Source organism: Giraffa tippelskirchi, chromosome 9, assembly GCF_054371585.1.
Source record: "Giraffa tippelskirchi isolate mGirTip1 chromosome 9, T2T-mGirTip1v1.2.pri, whole genome shotgun sequence".
NCBI classification, from domain to species: Eukaryota; Metazoa; Chordata; class Mammalia; order Artiodactyla; family Giraffidae; genus Giraffa; species Giraffa tippelskirchi.
Window position 1 is genome coordinate 130,317,839 of NC_137283.1, and position 17,403 is coordinate 130,335,241.

At 37.8% G+C, this 17,403-nt stretch overlaps 1 protein-coding gene across 2 annotated transcripts in view; it reads right to left on the reverse strand.

Moving 5' to 3' along the window:
- CYB5R4 (cytochrome b5 reductase 4) overlaps positions 1 to 17,403 on the reverse strand; it is a 95,999-nt gene that overhangs the window by 12,551 nt on the left and 66,045 nt on the right. For both annotated transcript variants that reach the window (XM_081529783.1, XM_081529782.1), the window contains 4 exons: positions 9,800 to 9,940; positions 8,006 to 8,158; positions 1,465 to 1,615; positions 1,076 to 1,162 (listed from right to left, as the gene is read on the reverse strand). In XM_081529783.1, coding sequence (XP_081385909.1) covers positions 1,076 to 1,162; positions 1,465 to 1,615; positions 8,006 to 8,158; positions 9,800 to 9,940 — 532 coding nt within the window. The remainder of the gene's footprint in view (positions 1 to 1,075; positions 1,163 to 1,464; positions 1,616 to 8,005; positions 8,159 to 9,799; positions 9,941 to 17,403) is intronic.

The following is a 17,403-nucleotide window of genomic DNA, read 5'->3' on the forward strand; positions in this document are numbered from 1 at the left end:
TTGAATTTCATACTGCTTTCACCTCTCTTTAGGGGAGATGGAGCATATGCCTGTTAACCTATCTCACCATGCTTGGGCTCCTTTTTCAATGAAACAAATTGTTACCCTGCTGTCCTTGCTGCCTCATTCTACCACTGAATTCAGCCTGCCTCAAATTTTTTTCCATGAACTATACTGGCATTTCCCAAAGTGTCTACTGAGGATCATTTGTGATATTTAATGTGTTTATGTAAACAAACAAAAATGAAGAGAATCTTGCTAAACAATGTATAACTAACCCCCTTCCTGGAAAGTCACAACAGGCACTGGCATGGTAAAGACTGTAAGAAACCCTGTACTAAAGAATCATGTTTGTTTATTTATTTAATTCGGCTGCACTGGGACTTAGCTGTGGCATGTGGGATCCTGAGTTGCACCATGTGGGCTCTTGGTTGTGGCATGCAGGATCTAGCTCCCTGACCAGAGATCGAACCCAGGCTACCTGAATTGGAAGCATGGAGTCTTAACCACTGGACCACCTGGGAAGTCCCAAAACATGTTTATTTTTGTTTAACTCATCTCACCAAACTTATCTGATTTGTCACCATTATAATTAGAAAATCTTGAATTATCAAACTGACTACACTGGATCATTTTCAAAGAAACCCAACTCACTATAAATAACATAACATAAACAGAAAGCCCAGGAACTTCCCTGGCATTTCAGTGGTTAGGACTCTGAGCTTTCAATATAGGGGGGTGTGGGTTTGATTCCTAGCTGGGGAACATATCCCATGAGCAATGTGGCACAGCCAAAAATTTTTTTTTTAATTTAAAAAATCAATATAAAGTCCATTATATATTTTATCAATACATATTTGATGTCACATTGACCTTATCAAATAGTATTTCTTTGGGGGAGGTGTATTAACATTACTTACATTTAAATTTTTTTAAAGAGAATTATTGATTTGTTTACTTTTTGTTAGAAGGAGTTTTCTAGTCAACTAAAAATTTGAACTGAAAGAGGTTAAGGTCTCAACTGACTGAACATGTATGAAAATATTTAAACACAGAGCTAATACTACTTTAATACCTTTTATCCTTAAATGCTAATTTCTCCAACTGCCTTCTCCAAATAATGTCATCCTCTGTTTTATTGAAGAACATCAGCTTCACTTTCCTTAAAAGAAAAAACAACAATTCAAAAGTACTATTTCAATTATACTTAAAATATGCATGAATGGAAAGTCTAACCGTGAATTAGCATGAATGTTTTTCAGTGTCACTTAGGTAATCAAAGGTATCAAAACTAAAGGAATCAAATGAATAAAACAGCTTAAAGCAGAGGAGGAGGAGTAAGAAATGATGACTAAGGGATGAGAACATGTCTGTTGAGTCCACTGAGTTTTTAATCGATTTAGAATACCTTCTACTAATCTAACAGCCTCACAAGGGATAGTAATTAAATGTAAAATGACATACCTGAGACTGGGTATATTAGTCAAAGCATAATTCAGTATTTTAACCATTGGTGTGAAGCCTGTTCCTGCTGCCAATAAAAAGAGATCTTCCAATTCTTGGAGCTGGGATATTATAAAATTGCCCTCAGGGTTGCTTACAGAAACATAATCTCCTACACAATGAAATACACATGAAATCAGAAAAAAAAAAATCAGGAAAACTGAAACAGTTAACCTAGCTGAATTAAGAACACTAGGAGAAGCAGGTTGCATAATTATCAGACTACATCTCAGTTTTCAAGGAATGTAAGCAGTTTTAAGAATATTCAATAGGCCCCCAAGTATGTCATTATACTCAAATTTTCATTATAATTAAATTAATAATAAAATTTTATTATACTTATTTCCCAACATTATTTTCCCAAACCATCTGGAGTCTCTAATTTATAAACTACTGCCACAAATTATCAATAAAGTCTTGATTGCTAAATTATTGATAAAACTAAGTATTTCAAAAGCAGAATCTGTGTATACCTGTCTTGCATAGTACAGAGTGGAGAATATATATTCACTACTTACATACTGATTAATCATAGTAATAAACCTAGGGAGAAAAAAATTGAAATAGAAATACTTTCTAATATTTTATTATTATCTTTTTACTGTTAATTTTTTAATTACAAAAGTTACATTTCCTTACCAAAGAACATTTAAAAATATGCAAATATATACCAATAAAAATCACTCCTAGATACTGTTAATAATTTGAGAGAATTCTTTAGTCCCTTTTATTTTAATTTTTTTAGTTCAGTTTATTTTATTCCCAACTCCCTTCACCTTGGTTATTTCATACATTTGTAAAACAGATTCATTTGTCACACTCTGCATTCCATCTGGGGTTCCCTGACATCAGCAAACACAAGCTGCAGAACTTGCATTTTCTTCTGAAAGTTTATATTTTTTTCACATAGTAAATTCACTCGGCGTGGTCTTTGACAAATGCATAATCATGTGTCCACCATCTCAATAGCATACAGAATGCTTCTATCACCCTAAAAATTCCCCCTTTGTACTCAACCCCTCACCCTACCCCTCACAACTATTTATCTGTTCCATTCGTACAATTTTGCTTTTCCCAGAATGTCATATAAATGGTGAAATTGTACAATTTGTAGCCTTTTGAGCCTAGGTGGTTTTGCATAGCAAAATGCATTTTTTAAATATTATTATCTTATGTACTAATGTTTTCTTAGCTCATCTCCCAAGACAATAGAAATAAAAACAAAATAAACAAATGCGATGGACCTAATCAAACTTACAGGCTTTTGCACACAAAAGAAACCATAAAAAGAAAAAAAAAGGACAACGTACAGAGTGGGAGAAAATATTTGCCAATGATGTGACAGACAAGGACTTAATCTCCAAAATATACAAACAGCTCAACCACTCAACAACAACAAAAAACAAACAACCCAATGGAAAAATAGGTAAAAGATCTTAGTAGACATTTCTTCAAAGAACATACACATGGCCAATAGGTACACGAAGAGATGCTCAACGTCACTAATTATTAGAGAAACGCAAATCAAAACTACAATGAGGTATCACCTCACACCAGTTAGAATGACCATCATTAAAAAATATACAAACAACAAATGCTAGAAAGGGTGTAGAGAAAAGGGAACCCTCCTACTCATTTGGTGGGAATGTAAATTGGTACAGCTACTATGGAAAACAGCGTGGAGGTTCCTCAGAAAACTGAAAATAGAATTACCATATGATCCAGCAATCCTATGCCTGGGCATATACCTGGACAAATCAATAATTCAAAAAGAGACATGCACACCTATGTTCATAGCAGCCAAGACATAGAAATAATCTAAATGTCTAGCAACAGATGAATGGATATAATTACATATATACAATAGAGTATTACTCAGCCATTAAAAAGAATGATGTCATGCCATTTGCAGCAACATGGATGCAACTAGAGATATCATACTAACTGCAGTAAGTCAGAAAGACAAAGACAAATATCATGTGATATCACTTATATGTGGAATCTAATGGCACAAATGAACATATCTACAAAACAGAAACAGACTCACAGACATAGAGAACAGACTTGTGGTTGCCAAGGGGGAGGAGGTGGGAGAGGGGAGGACTGGGAGTTCAGGATTAACAGATGTAAACTATTATATATAGGATGAATAAACAACAAGGTCCTACCATATAGCATAGGAAACTATATTCACTATCCTGTGATACACCATAATGGGAAATAATATTAAAAAAAGAATGTCTGTATGTGTATAACTGAGTCAATTTGCTGTACAGCAGAGATTGACACAACATGTAAATTAACTATACTTCAATAAAAAAATTTTTTTAAACACAACTGAAAAAAAAAACCCAAAATAAAACAAGAGCTGTTCTGAATTCCTATAAAAACAAAGCATGATCAGAAACCATACTTGGGGCACACCATTACCGAATCTACAATCAAAATAGTTGAATAAACCCTTTTCTGGTATGCAACTGATATAATCTCTGTGTGCCACTCAAATAAGAGAACTGTCTTTAGAATATTTCAGAAATTTTCAATGGAATATTAAAAATACAAACATAAAGCTGTCCATACTTTAAAAAACAATTTCAAATGCCTGGTTTATTTTTAAATGCTTGGCTGCTCATCTCTTTTCCCTTTCTTGTCCATGGCAGGATAGTAAGAATTGGGTAGTAATTGATGAGTTAAACATTAGAAAGTAACAGAAGCTCCCTGTTATAATTTGAAAGGAACCATGAGATCAGAATATCCTCAGGAAAAAGTCAGCTGTTTGTTTACTAAAGAAGCCTCACTGCATGATATTATCTTGATAACTTCTGTCCACAGTCCAGTCTTTGCAATGTCATAAAATTGATTAGACTCAGGCAAGGACCTAATGCTACTCTAATTCACAAGAGATTAAAGCACACCTGCCAGAATGGCAACGGATTTTCAGCCAGACTACCTGCATCTAGTGACCTGAGCTCCATCCAGGGCTTCTCATTCCCAGTGCAGGAAGATCAAAAATTGGACTATTTGGAAGGCCAAAATAATCATATAAAATTGCTCGATGAACACAGAATTGAAACAGAGTGGATAGGTTGATAAGGTAGCTCCTACAGGTCATAGTGGAGTTTCATGAGTTATCACTGTCATGCCAGTGTACAACCCCCTAAGGGGCACCAGTGTCTGTGCCATGAGAGCTCCCCCAGATGAAGTTGAAAAAACCCTGACCTTACTATTTCAGCTTTCCTTTTGCATGCTGTAGGCTGACTGTCCACCCTGTTCTCTCTAACACAATGTCTACAGATAGGTTATAATACCACTGGTTAAGTTTCCACCTTCTATATTACAACTGTGCTGTCAGTCCTTCACAAGGTGGTATCACCTTCATTAGATCTGTAGGTATTCCAAAATTCTATAGGTTCACATTTATGTTCAATATTTTGATTTATGTAACCAAAGATGACTCATCACATCTGTTATATGTTGACTGCTGAGCTTAACTTTCAGATAGCAATAAATTTTCTCTATTTCCAAATTTCAGCAATCTATTTCACTTGATATTACTGCTAATGTGGTCTTAAAGGGGGAAGGGCATGTTTATTGTTAGGCAAAAGGCAGTGGAAAGTTGAAGACACAGAAAAAGGAGTAAAATAGTAAGGGAGGGAATCTCTAAATATTAGTAGATTTCATTATAGTCCCTTTATTAATTCTTTCAGAGTACTTTTATTGAGAGCCCATTATGGGCCAACTGCTCTGCTAAGTATGGGAAATACAAAGATAAGACAATCTATACCCTTAAACTTAAAGTCCTGTAAATAAGAAATATTATGTATTCTTATCCTAGAGCTATGAATAAAGTGTTAGTTACTGAGGGGTTCAGAAGAGGAGAGAGGTTTCATAAAGGAAGTGATATTTTTAAAAAATACTAAAACAAAGGTACTTGACAGGTAGAAAGAGGGTCAATGGGCATCCTACAAAGCTCATGTACCCATGAATGAGGATGACAAACTTGTAGAGCCTGAGTAGCACAAGTATTTTGTATAGTGAGAGGTGAAGCTGGAGAGTTCATCAAAGTCTTCATAGGCCATGAAAAGGGTGTAATCAGTTAGGTAAGGGAGACCCATCCAAGGTATCAAAGCTGCAGAGCAACATGATTAAATTGATTATCAGGGCAGATATGGATAAAGAACTGGAAAATGCAGATTAATAGTAAGATACCAGTTAGAGGCAACTGAGAGAGACCAGTTACAGATCAAGAGAGAAGTGATGAAGGGTTGATCTAAGAGGTGGCAGAAAGGATAGAAAAGACAGATTAAAAAGCCACTGGGAGGTAGACTCATCAGAACTTAGCTGCTGACTGGATTGGGAGGCAATGGTTGTCTGAGGAGGCCTTACAAATAGCTGAGAAAAGAAGAGAAGTGAAGGCAAAGGAGAAAAGGAAAGATACATCCATCTCAACGTGGAGTTCCAAAGAACAGCAAGGAGAGATAAGAAAGCCTTCCTAAGTGATCAATGCAAAGAAATAGAAAACAATAGAATGGGAAAGACTAGAGATCTCTTCAAGAAAATTAGAGACACCAAAGGAACACTTCAAGTAAAGATGGGCAGAATAAAAGAAACAGTATGGACCTACAGAAGCAGAAGATATCAAGAAGAAGTGCCAAGAATACACGAAGAACGACATAAAAAAGATCTTAATGACTCAGATAAACCACAATGGTGTGATCACTCACCTAGAGCCAGACATCCTTGAGTGTGAAGACAAGTGGGCCTTAGGAACTATGAACTAATCACTACAAACAAAACTAGTGGAGGTGATGGAATTCCAGCTGAGCTTTTTCAAATCCTAAAAGATGATGCTGTGAAAGTGCTATATTCAATATGCCAGCAAATTTGGAAAACTCAGCAGTGGCCACAGGACTGGAAAAGGTCAGTTTACATTCTAATACCAAAGAAAGGCAATGCCAAAGAATGTTCAAACCACCGCACAATTGCACTCATTTCACATGCTAGCTAGCAAAGTAATGCTCAAAATTCTCCAAGCGAGGCTTCAACAGTATGTGAACTGAGAACTGCCAGATGTTCAGGTTGGATGAAGAAAAGGCAGAAGAATCAGAGATCAAATTGCCAATATCCGTTGGATCATAGAAAAAGCAAGAGAATTCCAGCAAAACATCTACTTCTGCTTCATTGACTATGCTAAAGCCTTTGACTATGTGGAAAATTTTTCAAGAGATGGAAATACCAGATGACCTTACCTACCTCCTGAGAAATCTGTATGCAGTTCAAGAAGCAACAGTTAGAACCAGACATGAAACAACAGACTGGTTCCAAATTGGGAAAGGAGTAAGTACATCAAGGCTGTATATTGTCACCCTGCTTATTTAACTTATATGCAGCGTACATCACGTGAATGTTTGATTAGATGAAGCACAAGCTAGAATCAAGACTGCAAGGAGAAACATCAATAACCTCAGATATGCAGGTGACACCACCCTTATGGCAGAAAGCAGAGAGGAACTAAAGAGCCCCTTGGTAAAAGTGAAAGGGGAGAGTGAAAAAGTTGGCGTAAAACTCAACATTCAGAAAACTAAGATCATGGCATCACTTCATGGGAAATAGATGGGGAAACAGTGGAAACAGTGACAGACTTTATTTTCTTGGGTTCCAAAATCACTGCAGACAATGACTTTAAATTGAAATTAATTTGAAATAAACATGAAATTAAAAGATGCTTTTTCCTTGGAAGAATAGCTATGACAAACCTAGACAGCATGTTAAAAAGCAAAGATGTTACTTCACTGACAAAGGTCCGTATAGTCAAAGCTGTGGTTTTTCCAGTAGTCATGTATGGATGTGAGACTGAACCATAAAGAAAGCTGAGTTCTGAAGAATTGATGCTTTTGAACTGTGGTGTTGGAGAAGACTCTTGAGAGTCCCTTGGACTGCAAGATCAAACCAGTGAATCCTAAAGGAAATCAGTCCTGAATAGTCATTGGAAGGACTGATGCTGAAGCTGAAGCTCCAATACTCTGGCCACCTGATGCGAAGAACTGACTCATTGGAAAAGACCCTGATGCTGGGAAAGATTGAGGGAAGGAGGAGAAGGGGACGACAGAGGATGAGATGGTTGGATGGCATCACCAACGTGATGGACATGAGTTTGAGTAGGCTCCAGGAGTTGGTGATGGGACAGGGAAGCCTGGGCATGCTGCAGTCCACAGGGTTGCAAAGAGTTGGACACGACTGAGCAATGGAACTGAACTGAACTGAATGGTAAGACTCAGGGAAGACTCAAGTCTCCAGATGGGGTGGAGGATGAACTGGTAATATTTTGCAAAGAACAGATGAGGAATACGGAAGCAATATGGTGAGACTAAGAGAACATAAGTTGGCTGCAGACATGGTGAGTTTAAGATATTTGACCGATTCCACAAGGAAATAATCAAAGGAGAGTGTAATATGTGATCCAATCTAGAATAGAATCTAAATTAAAAAAAAAAACACTAACCAATCTGAAGTTGATCAAGCTCTGGTGTGAAGAATCCAGCAGGGTAGATTTTGATCAAAAAGTAGATGTATATATTGTTGGGAAGAACTGGTTCCTTGAACTCTGAGGATAAGGAATTAGATACAGGTGTATATGGCTTCACAATTTCAGTACCTGGAGAAAGTCAAAACAAAGAAATTCAATTCTAAAAATCTAAACAAATGAAGATGAAATATAAAAATCTTATGATGCTATCAGTATATATTTAAAACTGTACCCTTAATGTGAATGCAGTTCTAACTATGTTCTATATGTATATAGCACATGTATATATACTCCAAGCCAATGTGTGCTGAAATAATTTTAACAAATCAGTAATTCACCATAATATAAATAATCTGTTTTTATTAAGTGTGGCATAAAATGATAGGATTTTATGTTAATAAACTTAAAACAACCATCTATGACATCAGCATATAAGCTTTGTAATGGGCCACAACAAAAATGGCATCAGAAGTTTACAGAGATACAAGGAGATACTTACACAATAATTTTAATTATATACCAAATTTTTAACAATGAATACCAATGGCGAATGGGATCATTTGGGTTCCAGGAAGGCATGAATTTCACTTTTTATTTTATATTTTTGAATTAACAATTTATCATTTTATGTATTATTTTGATAATTGAGAAGAACACTAATCCAACTACTACTAAGAATATAAAAATAAAAAACAGGGTAAAATTAATAAGAAGCCATGTTATATTTTAGCTAGTCAAAATCCAAAGAAAGAGGAATCAACATATTTGAAAGACCAAAATTTTATACCTGGCTCCTTCACATATATGAAATTAACTATGTGTAAATTATATACAATACTTTGACAATAAATACACTGGGGAAGATATCAGTTATTGAATAACTTGGCATTAGTAATGATGAAGAGAAAAACTGAACAGTGTGTATAATACACTATATTTATCAAATCCTGGCTGGTAGTCTGTGAAGCTACTTGCTGGAAACACTAGGACTGACATGGGAATGTTACCTTTTGCAGCTTCAACAGGGTAAGAAGATATTAGACAACAGCTGGAAGGGTATTTAAAACAAGTAAAAGAGGTAATTTGGGGGTGAAAATAAGGGAAAGAGAATTTACACAGTAAGGAATACATTTACAAGAGCTTCTTATACTGGTGGCACATGCAAGGAAATCATCTATAATCATCCACTCACTTTCAGCTTTATAAATTCAACTTCATCAACGATCTTGAACTTAAAAGTGGCTAATAAGAGATGCTAGTGTATGTTTCTGGTAGCTGTCTTCACAGAAGACTGTGTGCTCTCTAACCTCTTTCTTTTAAGGCTTTGTTAATAACAGATACCCTGGTGGCTCAGTGGTAAAGAATCTGCCTGCCAATGCAGGAAACAGAGGTTTGATCCCTGGGCCAGGAAGATTCCCTGCGGGAGGTAATGGCAACCCACTTTAGTATTCTTGCCTGGGAAATCCCAAGGACAGAGGAACCTGGCAGGTTGCAGAGTCGGAGAGAACTTAGCAGCTAAACAACAACAAAAGTAATAAATTACAATGCTGGTGGCACCGTCCCTGTGACGAGTGACAATTTCTTTGTTCCACACAGTGATGCAGCATAGCTAGAGTTCCCACTTGCAGGCACCCTGCATCCGCAAATCCAGAAACGGGCTATCACAAAGACCAGCTGCCCAGAAACGTTTCACTAATAACCTACATGGGTGCTTACATTAGTACTGATTACAAACTCCTTATGAAAGAAAATGTTTCTGCAAAGCCTTACCTGTAATAGGTAGCTTGAGGTAAACGTGTTGCCCAACTGGCACCTGAAGATGTGTGCTCGGTGGCAGCATTAAGCAGAAGAGCTTTGTATCATGAGTCACATCTTCCTTGGAAACTAACTGGCACTTTCTGTAGAACAAACCTAGAAAGAAGTTCATTTTCTCTTAGTGACGAATAAATTAGAGAAGAAGTACTCCCAGACCCACTACTCGAAAGCACAGACTCAGCTTCTGCTCTTTAGTGAGCCTGAATTTCACTAACAGGCCTATGACATTAACAAAAATTCATCACTATTTTGAAAATCTTATAGTGTTAGTTTTTTCCATTTTACTTCCTGACATGTCCATTTTCTAAAACCTGTAAATACTTCCATAATTTGAAAAAACAGCTCTATAAAATGAGTGTTATTTGCTCATGTTTGTTATTATAGCATGTTAAAACCATTACAGTCTAAGAAATGAAAGCCTAGTTTTTTCTTCTTAAATTTACTTTTTAAAAGAATTTCATCCTTTATGCCTTTATCAATAGCTATATAATTAAACTGTAGATGTGAAAAATAGTTAATAACCATCAAAGTGCATTTTAAATTCTTTTCTTACAGAATGGCAAAGTCCTAAAACTCAAGCATTTAAAGTTTAACAATACCAGCACTATTTAATAACTTATAAATATTTCTTTGATAAAGGCAGGGAAATATCCATTCTTGTGTCTCTGTGTGTTATATATATACAAACAAAATTTATATGTATATGAATTATAGGACATTTCAACAGTCAAAATATGATTAAAACAAAAATAAGCAGGTTAATAAGGGCATAAGCTCTGATTATCTGGAAAAACTTAAATGAAATACTGAAGATGCCAGGTTTGTGGTACTAAAATACAAATAAAAGGAATCAAGTATTTCTATAAATACTGGAAATATCTGGAATTAATACCCTAAGCTCAGGAAATATTTGCATACAGAGCAAAATAATATCATTGGATTGGAAGATCATATTATAGAAGTTCTGAAAGCATGAATATTTTCACTGGCAAATTCTCTTTTGAATGTAAACAGCACATCATAGTAGACTAATGACACTGATTTGTTTCATAATTTCCCCTTTTTTATAAAACAGCATTCGCAGAGATATATCAGGAATTAATCCTAATAAAGCATATTTGGCCATGTGATGAGTCGACTCATGAGAAAAGACCCTGATGCTGGGAAAGACTGAAAGCGAAAGGAGAAGGGTGGCAGAGGATAAGATAGTTAGATAGCATCACCGATTCAATGGACATGAATCTGAGCAAACTCTGGATGGTACTGGAGGTCAGAGGAGGCTGGCATGCTGCAGTCTGTGGGGTCGCAAAGAGTTGGACATGACTTAGCGACTGAACAAAAACAATAACAAAGCATCTTATTATCCTAATTATGCTCTTTTTTTAACCTAAAAATATTTAAGTAGGTAAAGATTTACTTCAGACCTTAGCATGTGAAGCCCCTACATCGAATAATCAATGGTTAGTAGAAAACTAAAATTCACGTAGAATCCTAAGAAACCATTTTGGCCACAGTTTCATCCAATTCTCTTCTTCCCTTTTCACTTGGTCCCCCCAAGACCCTGGTCACTACATCTTTCTACCTGCTACCATGGTAGCTCAGCGTGCACATAAACTTAAGAGTGCATCATGGCCAGGGCAAAACTTAGACAAGATCATGGCCCAGGGTACTGAGAGAGTCAATTCCTAGGCAGATTGATAAGAAGTCCAGGGGTCCCCAAGGAGAGAGGGGTCTGGAATTCTCAAGGAGGAAGAAAGGACAAACTTTTTTCCCTCTACATTGCTTAGGATTATATAACAATAATGTATCCTGCTTGAGGACAGTCTCTGGAAAAAACCTTCTGGCTAATCCTGTTATCTTAAAATATAAATTATGGGAGTAGGTCTAGTGAGGTCTTTACAACCTCCAGACATGCTTTTGATTCACTGTAATAACGAATTGGCGAGTATATAACTCCATTGCTAACACTAGCAAGGGGGTACTCTTTCTGCCCCCTTCTGATGCCTATGTCAGAAGCTTTCTCTATCTCCTTTATACTTTAATAAAACTTTACAACACAAAAGCTCTGAGCGATCAAGCCTCGTCTCCGGCCCTGGTTGAATTCTTCTCCTCCGGAGGCCAAGAATCCCGGCGTCTTTTCGTGGTTCAGCAACAACCTTTCAGTACCATCCCAGAATTATACCAGAAGGCCTAATCCAATGCTAGACTGATGAAGGATCAAAGGAGCTAGGCTCACCCACAAGAAGAAATGAAGGTTCAGATGATCTCCTTATCCCTTCCTCTAGACCCTTTCTGTGACCCAGAGTGATAATATTGGGTTGGCCACAGAATTCGTTCAGGATTTTCCACAAGGTGTTACAGAAAAACTGGAAAAGATTTTTGGCCAACCAATATGTGATGAGGGCTTCCCTTGTAACTCAGTGGGTAAAGAATCTACCTGCAATTCAGGAGACCCGGGTTCGATTCCTGGGTCAAGAAGATCCCCTGGAGGAGGAAATGGCAACACACTCCAGTATTCTTGCCTGGAGAATCCCATGGATAGAGGAGCCTGGCGGGCTACAGTTCATGTGATCACAAGAGTCGGACATGACTTACACGACTTAGTGACTAAATCACAAAATGTGATGAGACCTCCAGGTCTGAACACATGAAAGTTATAAATCAGACAAATAACTGTTAAATAAAATAAGTTCTATGCTGTACCCTGAAATGTACCTTCATAATGCCCCTTTACAAGGCTAGGTTCAAATTCAGGATTTGTGAACTCCTCCGAGTTCCATGCAGGAAGAAGGCAGGAGGACGAGAGCTGCACCCCCAGACTGTCAATGGCCCAAATCCTGCTCTTCTCAGCCCGCTGTCTGACCCTGAGTGGAGCCTTGTGTGGATGTGGGGACACTAGCCCATACGTTCAAGCTTATCTACTTGCTGTCCCCATAACTAGCCTTGGCTACTCCTTGGATAGGCTTCCCAGGTGGCTCAGTGGTAAAGAATTGCCTGCCAATGCAGGAGATGCAGGTTTGATATCTGGATTGGGAAGATCCCCCAGAAAAAGGAATGGCTACTCACTCCTGTATTTTTGCTTGGGAAATCCCATGGACAGGGGAGCCTGGTGGGCTATACTCAATGGGTCCCAAAGAGTCAGATACAACTTAGTGACTAAACAACAATTTCATGGATAGAAGTGGATTTGGGGTCATTTGGGCAGGGAATTCTGGGGCTCCAGATACCTGGAGTGCAGTGATTAAGGAAAGAGCCTCCACTCCAGGGGGACAATTCCTCGCCTTGCACACTTCTCACCCTGTGAAGGATGTGCGGCTGGTGGAGAGCCCTTGTGTTGTCTCCAAGCACAGAATCCAGGGTAGGTGTCCCTCGTGAAAAGGTCTAGGGGCCACAGTGCTTTCCTCTAATCAAATCTAGTGCATACCCTCTGACGAAAAGACTCATCTTCAGACCTGACAATTTCACCTCTAGCCTTTGTCAGAAAGGATTTGTTACAGTAACTTTGGGTTACAATGATGGACTGGCTTTCTAGACAGAGAATTAACACAGTCTTCCTGCTATTTAACACTGTGAGATAATGTCAACATCTTTAAGTGTTAGTTGCTGAGTTGTGTTTGACTCTTCCCAACCCTATGGACTGTAGCCTGCCAGGCTCCTCTGTCCATGGAATTTCCCAGGCAAGAATACTGGAGAGGGTTGGCATTTCCTTCTCCAGGGGAACTTACTGACCCAGGAATCGAACCCTGGTCACCCGCATTCAACATCTTACCAATAAAATAATAAAACTGCCATAATTTCAATGGGACATGCTAACAATAGGTTCTAAAAGTCTTAAGAAAGATTTAAGCATGCTTTCGTCTTTCACTCTTTCACTTATACTGAAGAGAGAAGTCACATAGGCATGGACCTAAACCATGGGGATAAAAGAAGATAAAGCAGATTTGTTGACCTGAGTCTGAATAATGCTGGTATTAAGGTGTCAGGTTTTTGGTTTTATAAGCATAACTATACAAGAAAATGAGAAACTGAAAATAAATATGAGATGGTAAAACAACACACAAGACAGAAAAATGTTTGTTCAGAAACCTAACTTCTTTTTAAAAAACATCTTAATTTTTAAATTGGAGTACAGCAAAGTGATTCAGTTATATATATGTATACATGCACACACACACCCACACACATACATTCTTTTTCAGGTTTTTTTTCATTACGGATTATTACAAGTTATTCAATATAGTTCCTCGTGCTACACAGTAGGTCCTTGTTATCTATTTTATGTATAGTAGTGTGTATCTGTTAATTCCAGACTAAATTCTTTCAATAACATACAAATAATATTGAGATACTCAGGGTAACACTGAAACACTGAGGATAATATGGTAATTCAGGCATTCTTTATTCTTCTTGTTGAAAAGAAACTACAGCTTTCCTTCTAGAGAGTAGAATTTCACAAGACAAAAATAAAGACAAAGTTCAGTGGGATAGAGCTGTGAAAGAGCACTGGATTGGGAGTCCACATCTTCCTGTTCTAAGTACTTTTTTTGTTTTTTTTGGCCATCCCATGCAGCATGCAGACCCTCAGTCCCCAGACCAGGGATTAAACCCATGCGCCCCTGCAGGGGAAGTATGAAGTCCTAACCACTGGAATTCCCCTAGCGTTCTTTCAAAGCACCTATTCACTCTTATTTTCCCTGCTGGAAACAGGGGCTTACAGAAGTTAAATAGTTAGCCCAAGATCACAGGGTCACTACAGAAGATGTGGGATGGGGGAAGAAGTTATGAGAGTTTCTTGCCCCAACTCATAAGCCTTGTTCAAAAAGTTTGAGAGCTATCGTTCTATACCAGTACATTGTCCTTTAGCATCTTCCTCATTATTTTAACCATGTTGGTTCAAACACAAATATTTATAGACTATCCCCCCACCCTTTACAACTCCCTAGTAACTATTTAATGTCCAAACTAAGGAACCAGTTCAGCAAGTCACCATCTATCTCAGGTACCTCTCTTCTTCAACATCCCCAGCAGGACACCTTGGGATTTCATCATGCTATTCAGAACAGTTTGCAATTCAAAACTTATGAATTATTTCTGGAATTTTCCATTTAATATTTTTGGGCCACGACTGACCAAGGCTAAGTGAAACCTCAGAAAGCAAAGCTGCAATAAGGTGTGTAGGGAGGGTGGGGGCACTGTATTTGTCTTTGACTCTGATCTCGAACATGGGATTCCTAATATCCTGGTAAATTCCTAAGTAATAAGGGAAAACTAGGAACATCTTTGTTCTCATATGGTGACTCTGGGTGGATTCCTGGATGGGGGCTGGTCACCAGAAAGACTGAGCTATGGTCAAAAGTTTGGAATTTCCTGCTCCATAGCCCACCCTCTGGAGAGGAAAGAGGGTCTGGAAATGAACTTACACAGAAGAAACAACAAAGTTTTAGTTATTATGTGCTTTTAAAAGTCTTACATAAACTGCAATTATGCTGCTGTTTTAAAAAATTATTCAGCCTTTGTACTAATTTTGATAAGGTTTTCACTTAACCTCTGGTGGTTGCTGTTCAGTTGCTAAGTCATGTCTGACTCTCTGCAACCCCAAGGACTGCAGCACGCCAGGCTTCTCTGTCCTTCGCCATCTCCTGGAGTTTGCTCAAACTCAGTGATGCTATCCAACCATCTCATCTGACCTCTTGTAATACAGCTTTATTATCCTCACTCAAACCACTCACATATATGAGCAAGAAAATATTCATAACACATCTTCAAACACCCAGGATGATAACTGGGGTAAAAACTAATAAAGCAGTATTAGTAAACTGACAATAGAGCATAGATTCCTTTCTGTTTTAACTATTAATATTGCTATTAAAAATAAATTTGAAATGTATTCAGTTATTTTACTACCTTACCTAGACTGATGTGAGCTGAATCTTTCTTTCAAAGTGAGGATTTTGTAGAGTTAAACATCAGTGTTAAGCCAAGAAAAAGGCAGCTTTTCTTCCAAGACTAGGTTCAATGGGGCACTTAGACAATGAGGCCCATATTGTTTAGTAAGGTTGTCATTAGATTTGAACATTTCTGTGCTTATCAACTTTCCTCAGCTCCATAACTAATAATTCAGTCAACATTATACATTAAAGTGCTTAAATTCTAAGTGTTTAAACTTCTTCTATTCTGTCTTTTAATACAGTAAATAATTTCTTACTTATTTACAGCCTGCTCCATCTATTCTGTGTTTCTTCATATTCAGGCCGTTCTGCAAAAATGAGAATAAGACAGCAACATGCTAAAGCATCTTATAGGCACTGTGCAAGTGACAACTTTACATCTGCTGGGCTGAGCAGACAATTTAAAAGCATAAAGTACTGTGAAGTTCTGCTTGCTAGCCATAGGATTCTCCTCTTTTCCAGTAATTCTGAATGACTGTTTCGGGCAGCAAAGAAACATGGCTGCACAGGCAAGAGAGGGTCGGGAAGGGGCGAGGGTAGCCCTTTATACACTGACAAGAACAGCTGTTGTTCCTTATGACAGCGAACAGCTTGCCTGCAGTATCCCAGGCCCTGTGCTGCTGCTGCTGCTAAGTCGCTTCAGTCGTGTCCGACTCTGTGCGACCCCATAGACGGCAGCCCACCAGGCTCCGCCTTCCCTGGGATTCTCCAGGCAAGAACACGGGAGTGGGTTGCCATTTCCTTCTCCAATGCATGAAAGGGAAAAGTGAAAGTGAAGTCGTTCAGTTGTGTCCGACTCTTCACGACTCCATGGACTGCAGCCCATCAGGCTCCTCCATCCATGGGATTTTCCAGGCAAGAGTACTGGAGTGGGGTGCCATTGCCTACTCCGCCCAGGCCCCGTAGAAAGCCTCAATTAAGTGACTGCTCACAAAGTGTCAACAAGCACGTTTACAAGTACAGACAGCACTTCTGGATGTGTATGCATGTGGCGTTAGCAATTAAGAAGCCCTGATAAAAGTATAGGTTAAATCATGCAAAACTGCCATTTTTCTAGGTAAAAAATAAACAGCAGTGGTTTCATACAGTTCAGCATGATTTAAAAACATAGTTATAGATTCTATATATATTTAATCTAAAAGTTTATAAATGGCTGTTGACATATCAAAATTATGACACAACTTTTCAAAATTTTGTTTATTCTTTTGTATCTGAATATTCATTGACTGAGCTGTTGTCAAATTTACAAAACAAACTTTGTGTGATGACCTGAGTCCCCATATTAAAGGCAATCACAATTAAAATAAATTTTTAGGCTAGGTACAGAAATAGCAACCCAATATTCTTAGTTACTGACTCTTAATAGACAAGTTTCTTAGTCATATCACACACACATCACACCACACAAATACTCATAATCTTCATCTTTGAGAAGAAGAAAATAATTGGAAGTGCCCAAGTTACAAATGGTAGTCTGGCTCTATTCATACAATTTAATTTATCAACCGTTACACCTGGATTAAAGGTAAAAAATGAAGTAGTTTCTCTGCTCTGATTATGTTCTTTGCTATAGTTAAATCTTTTGTGTAAGTAAACTCTAGATTTGACACA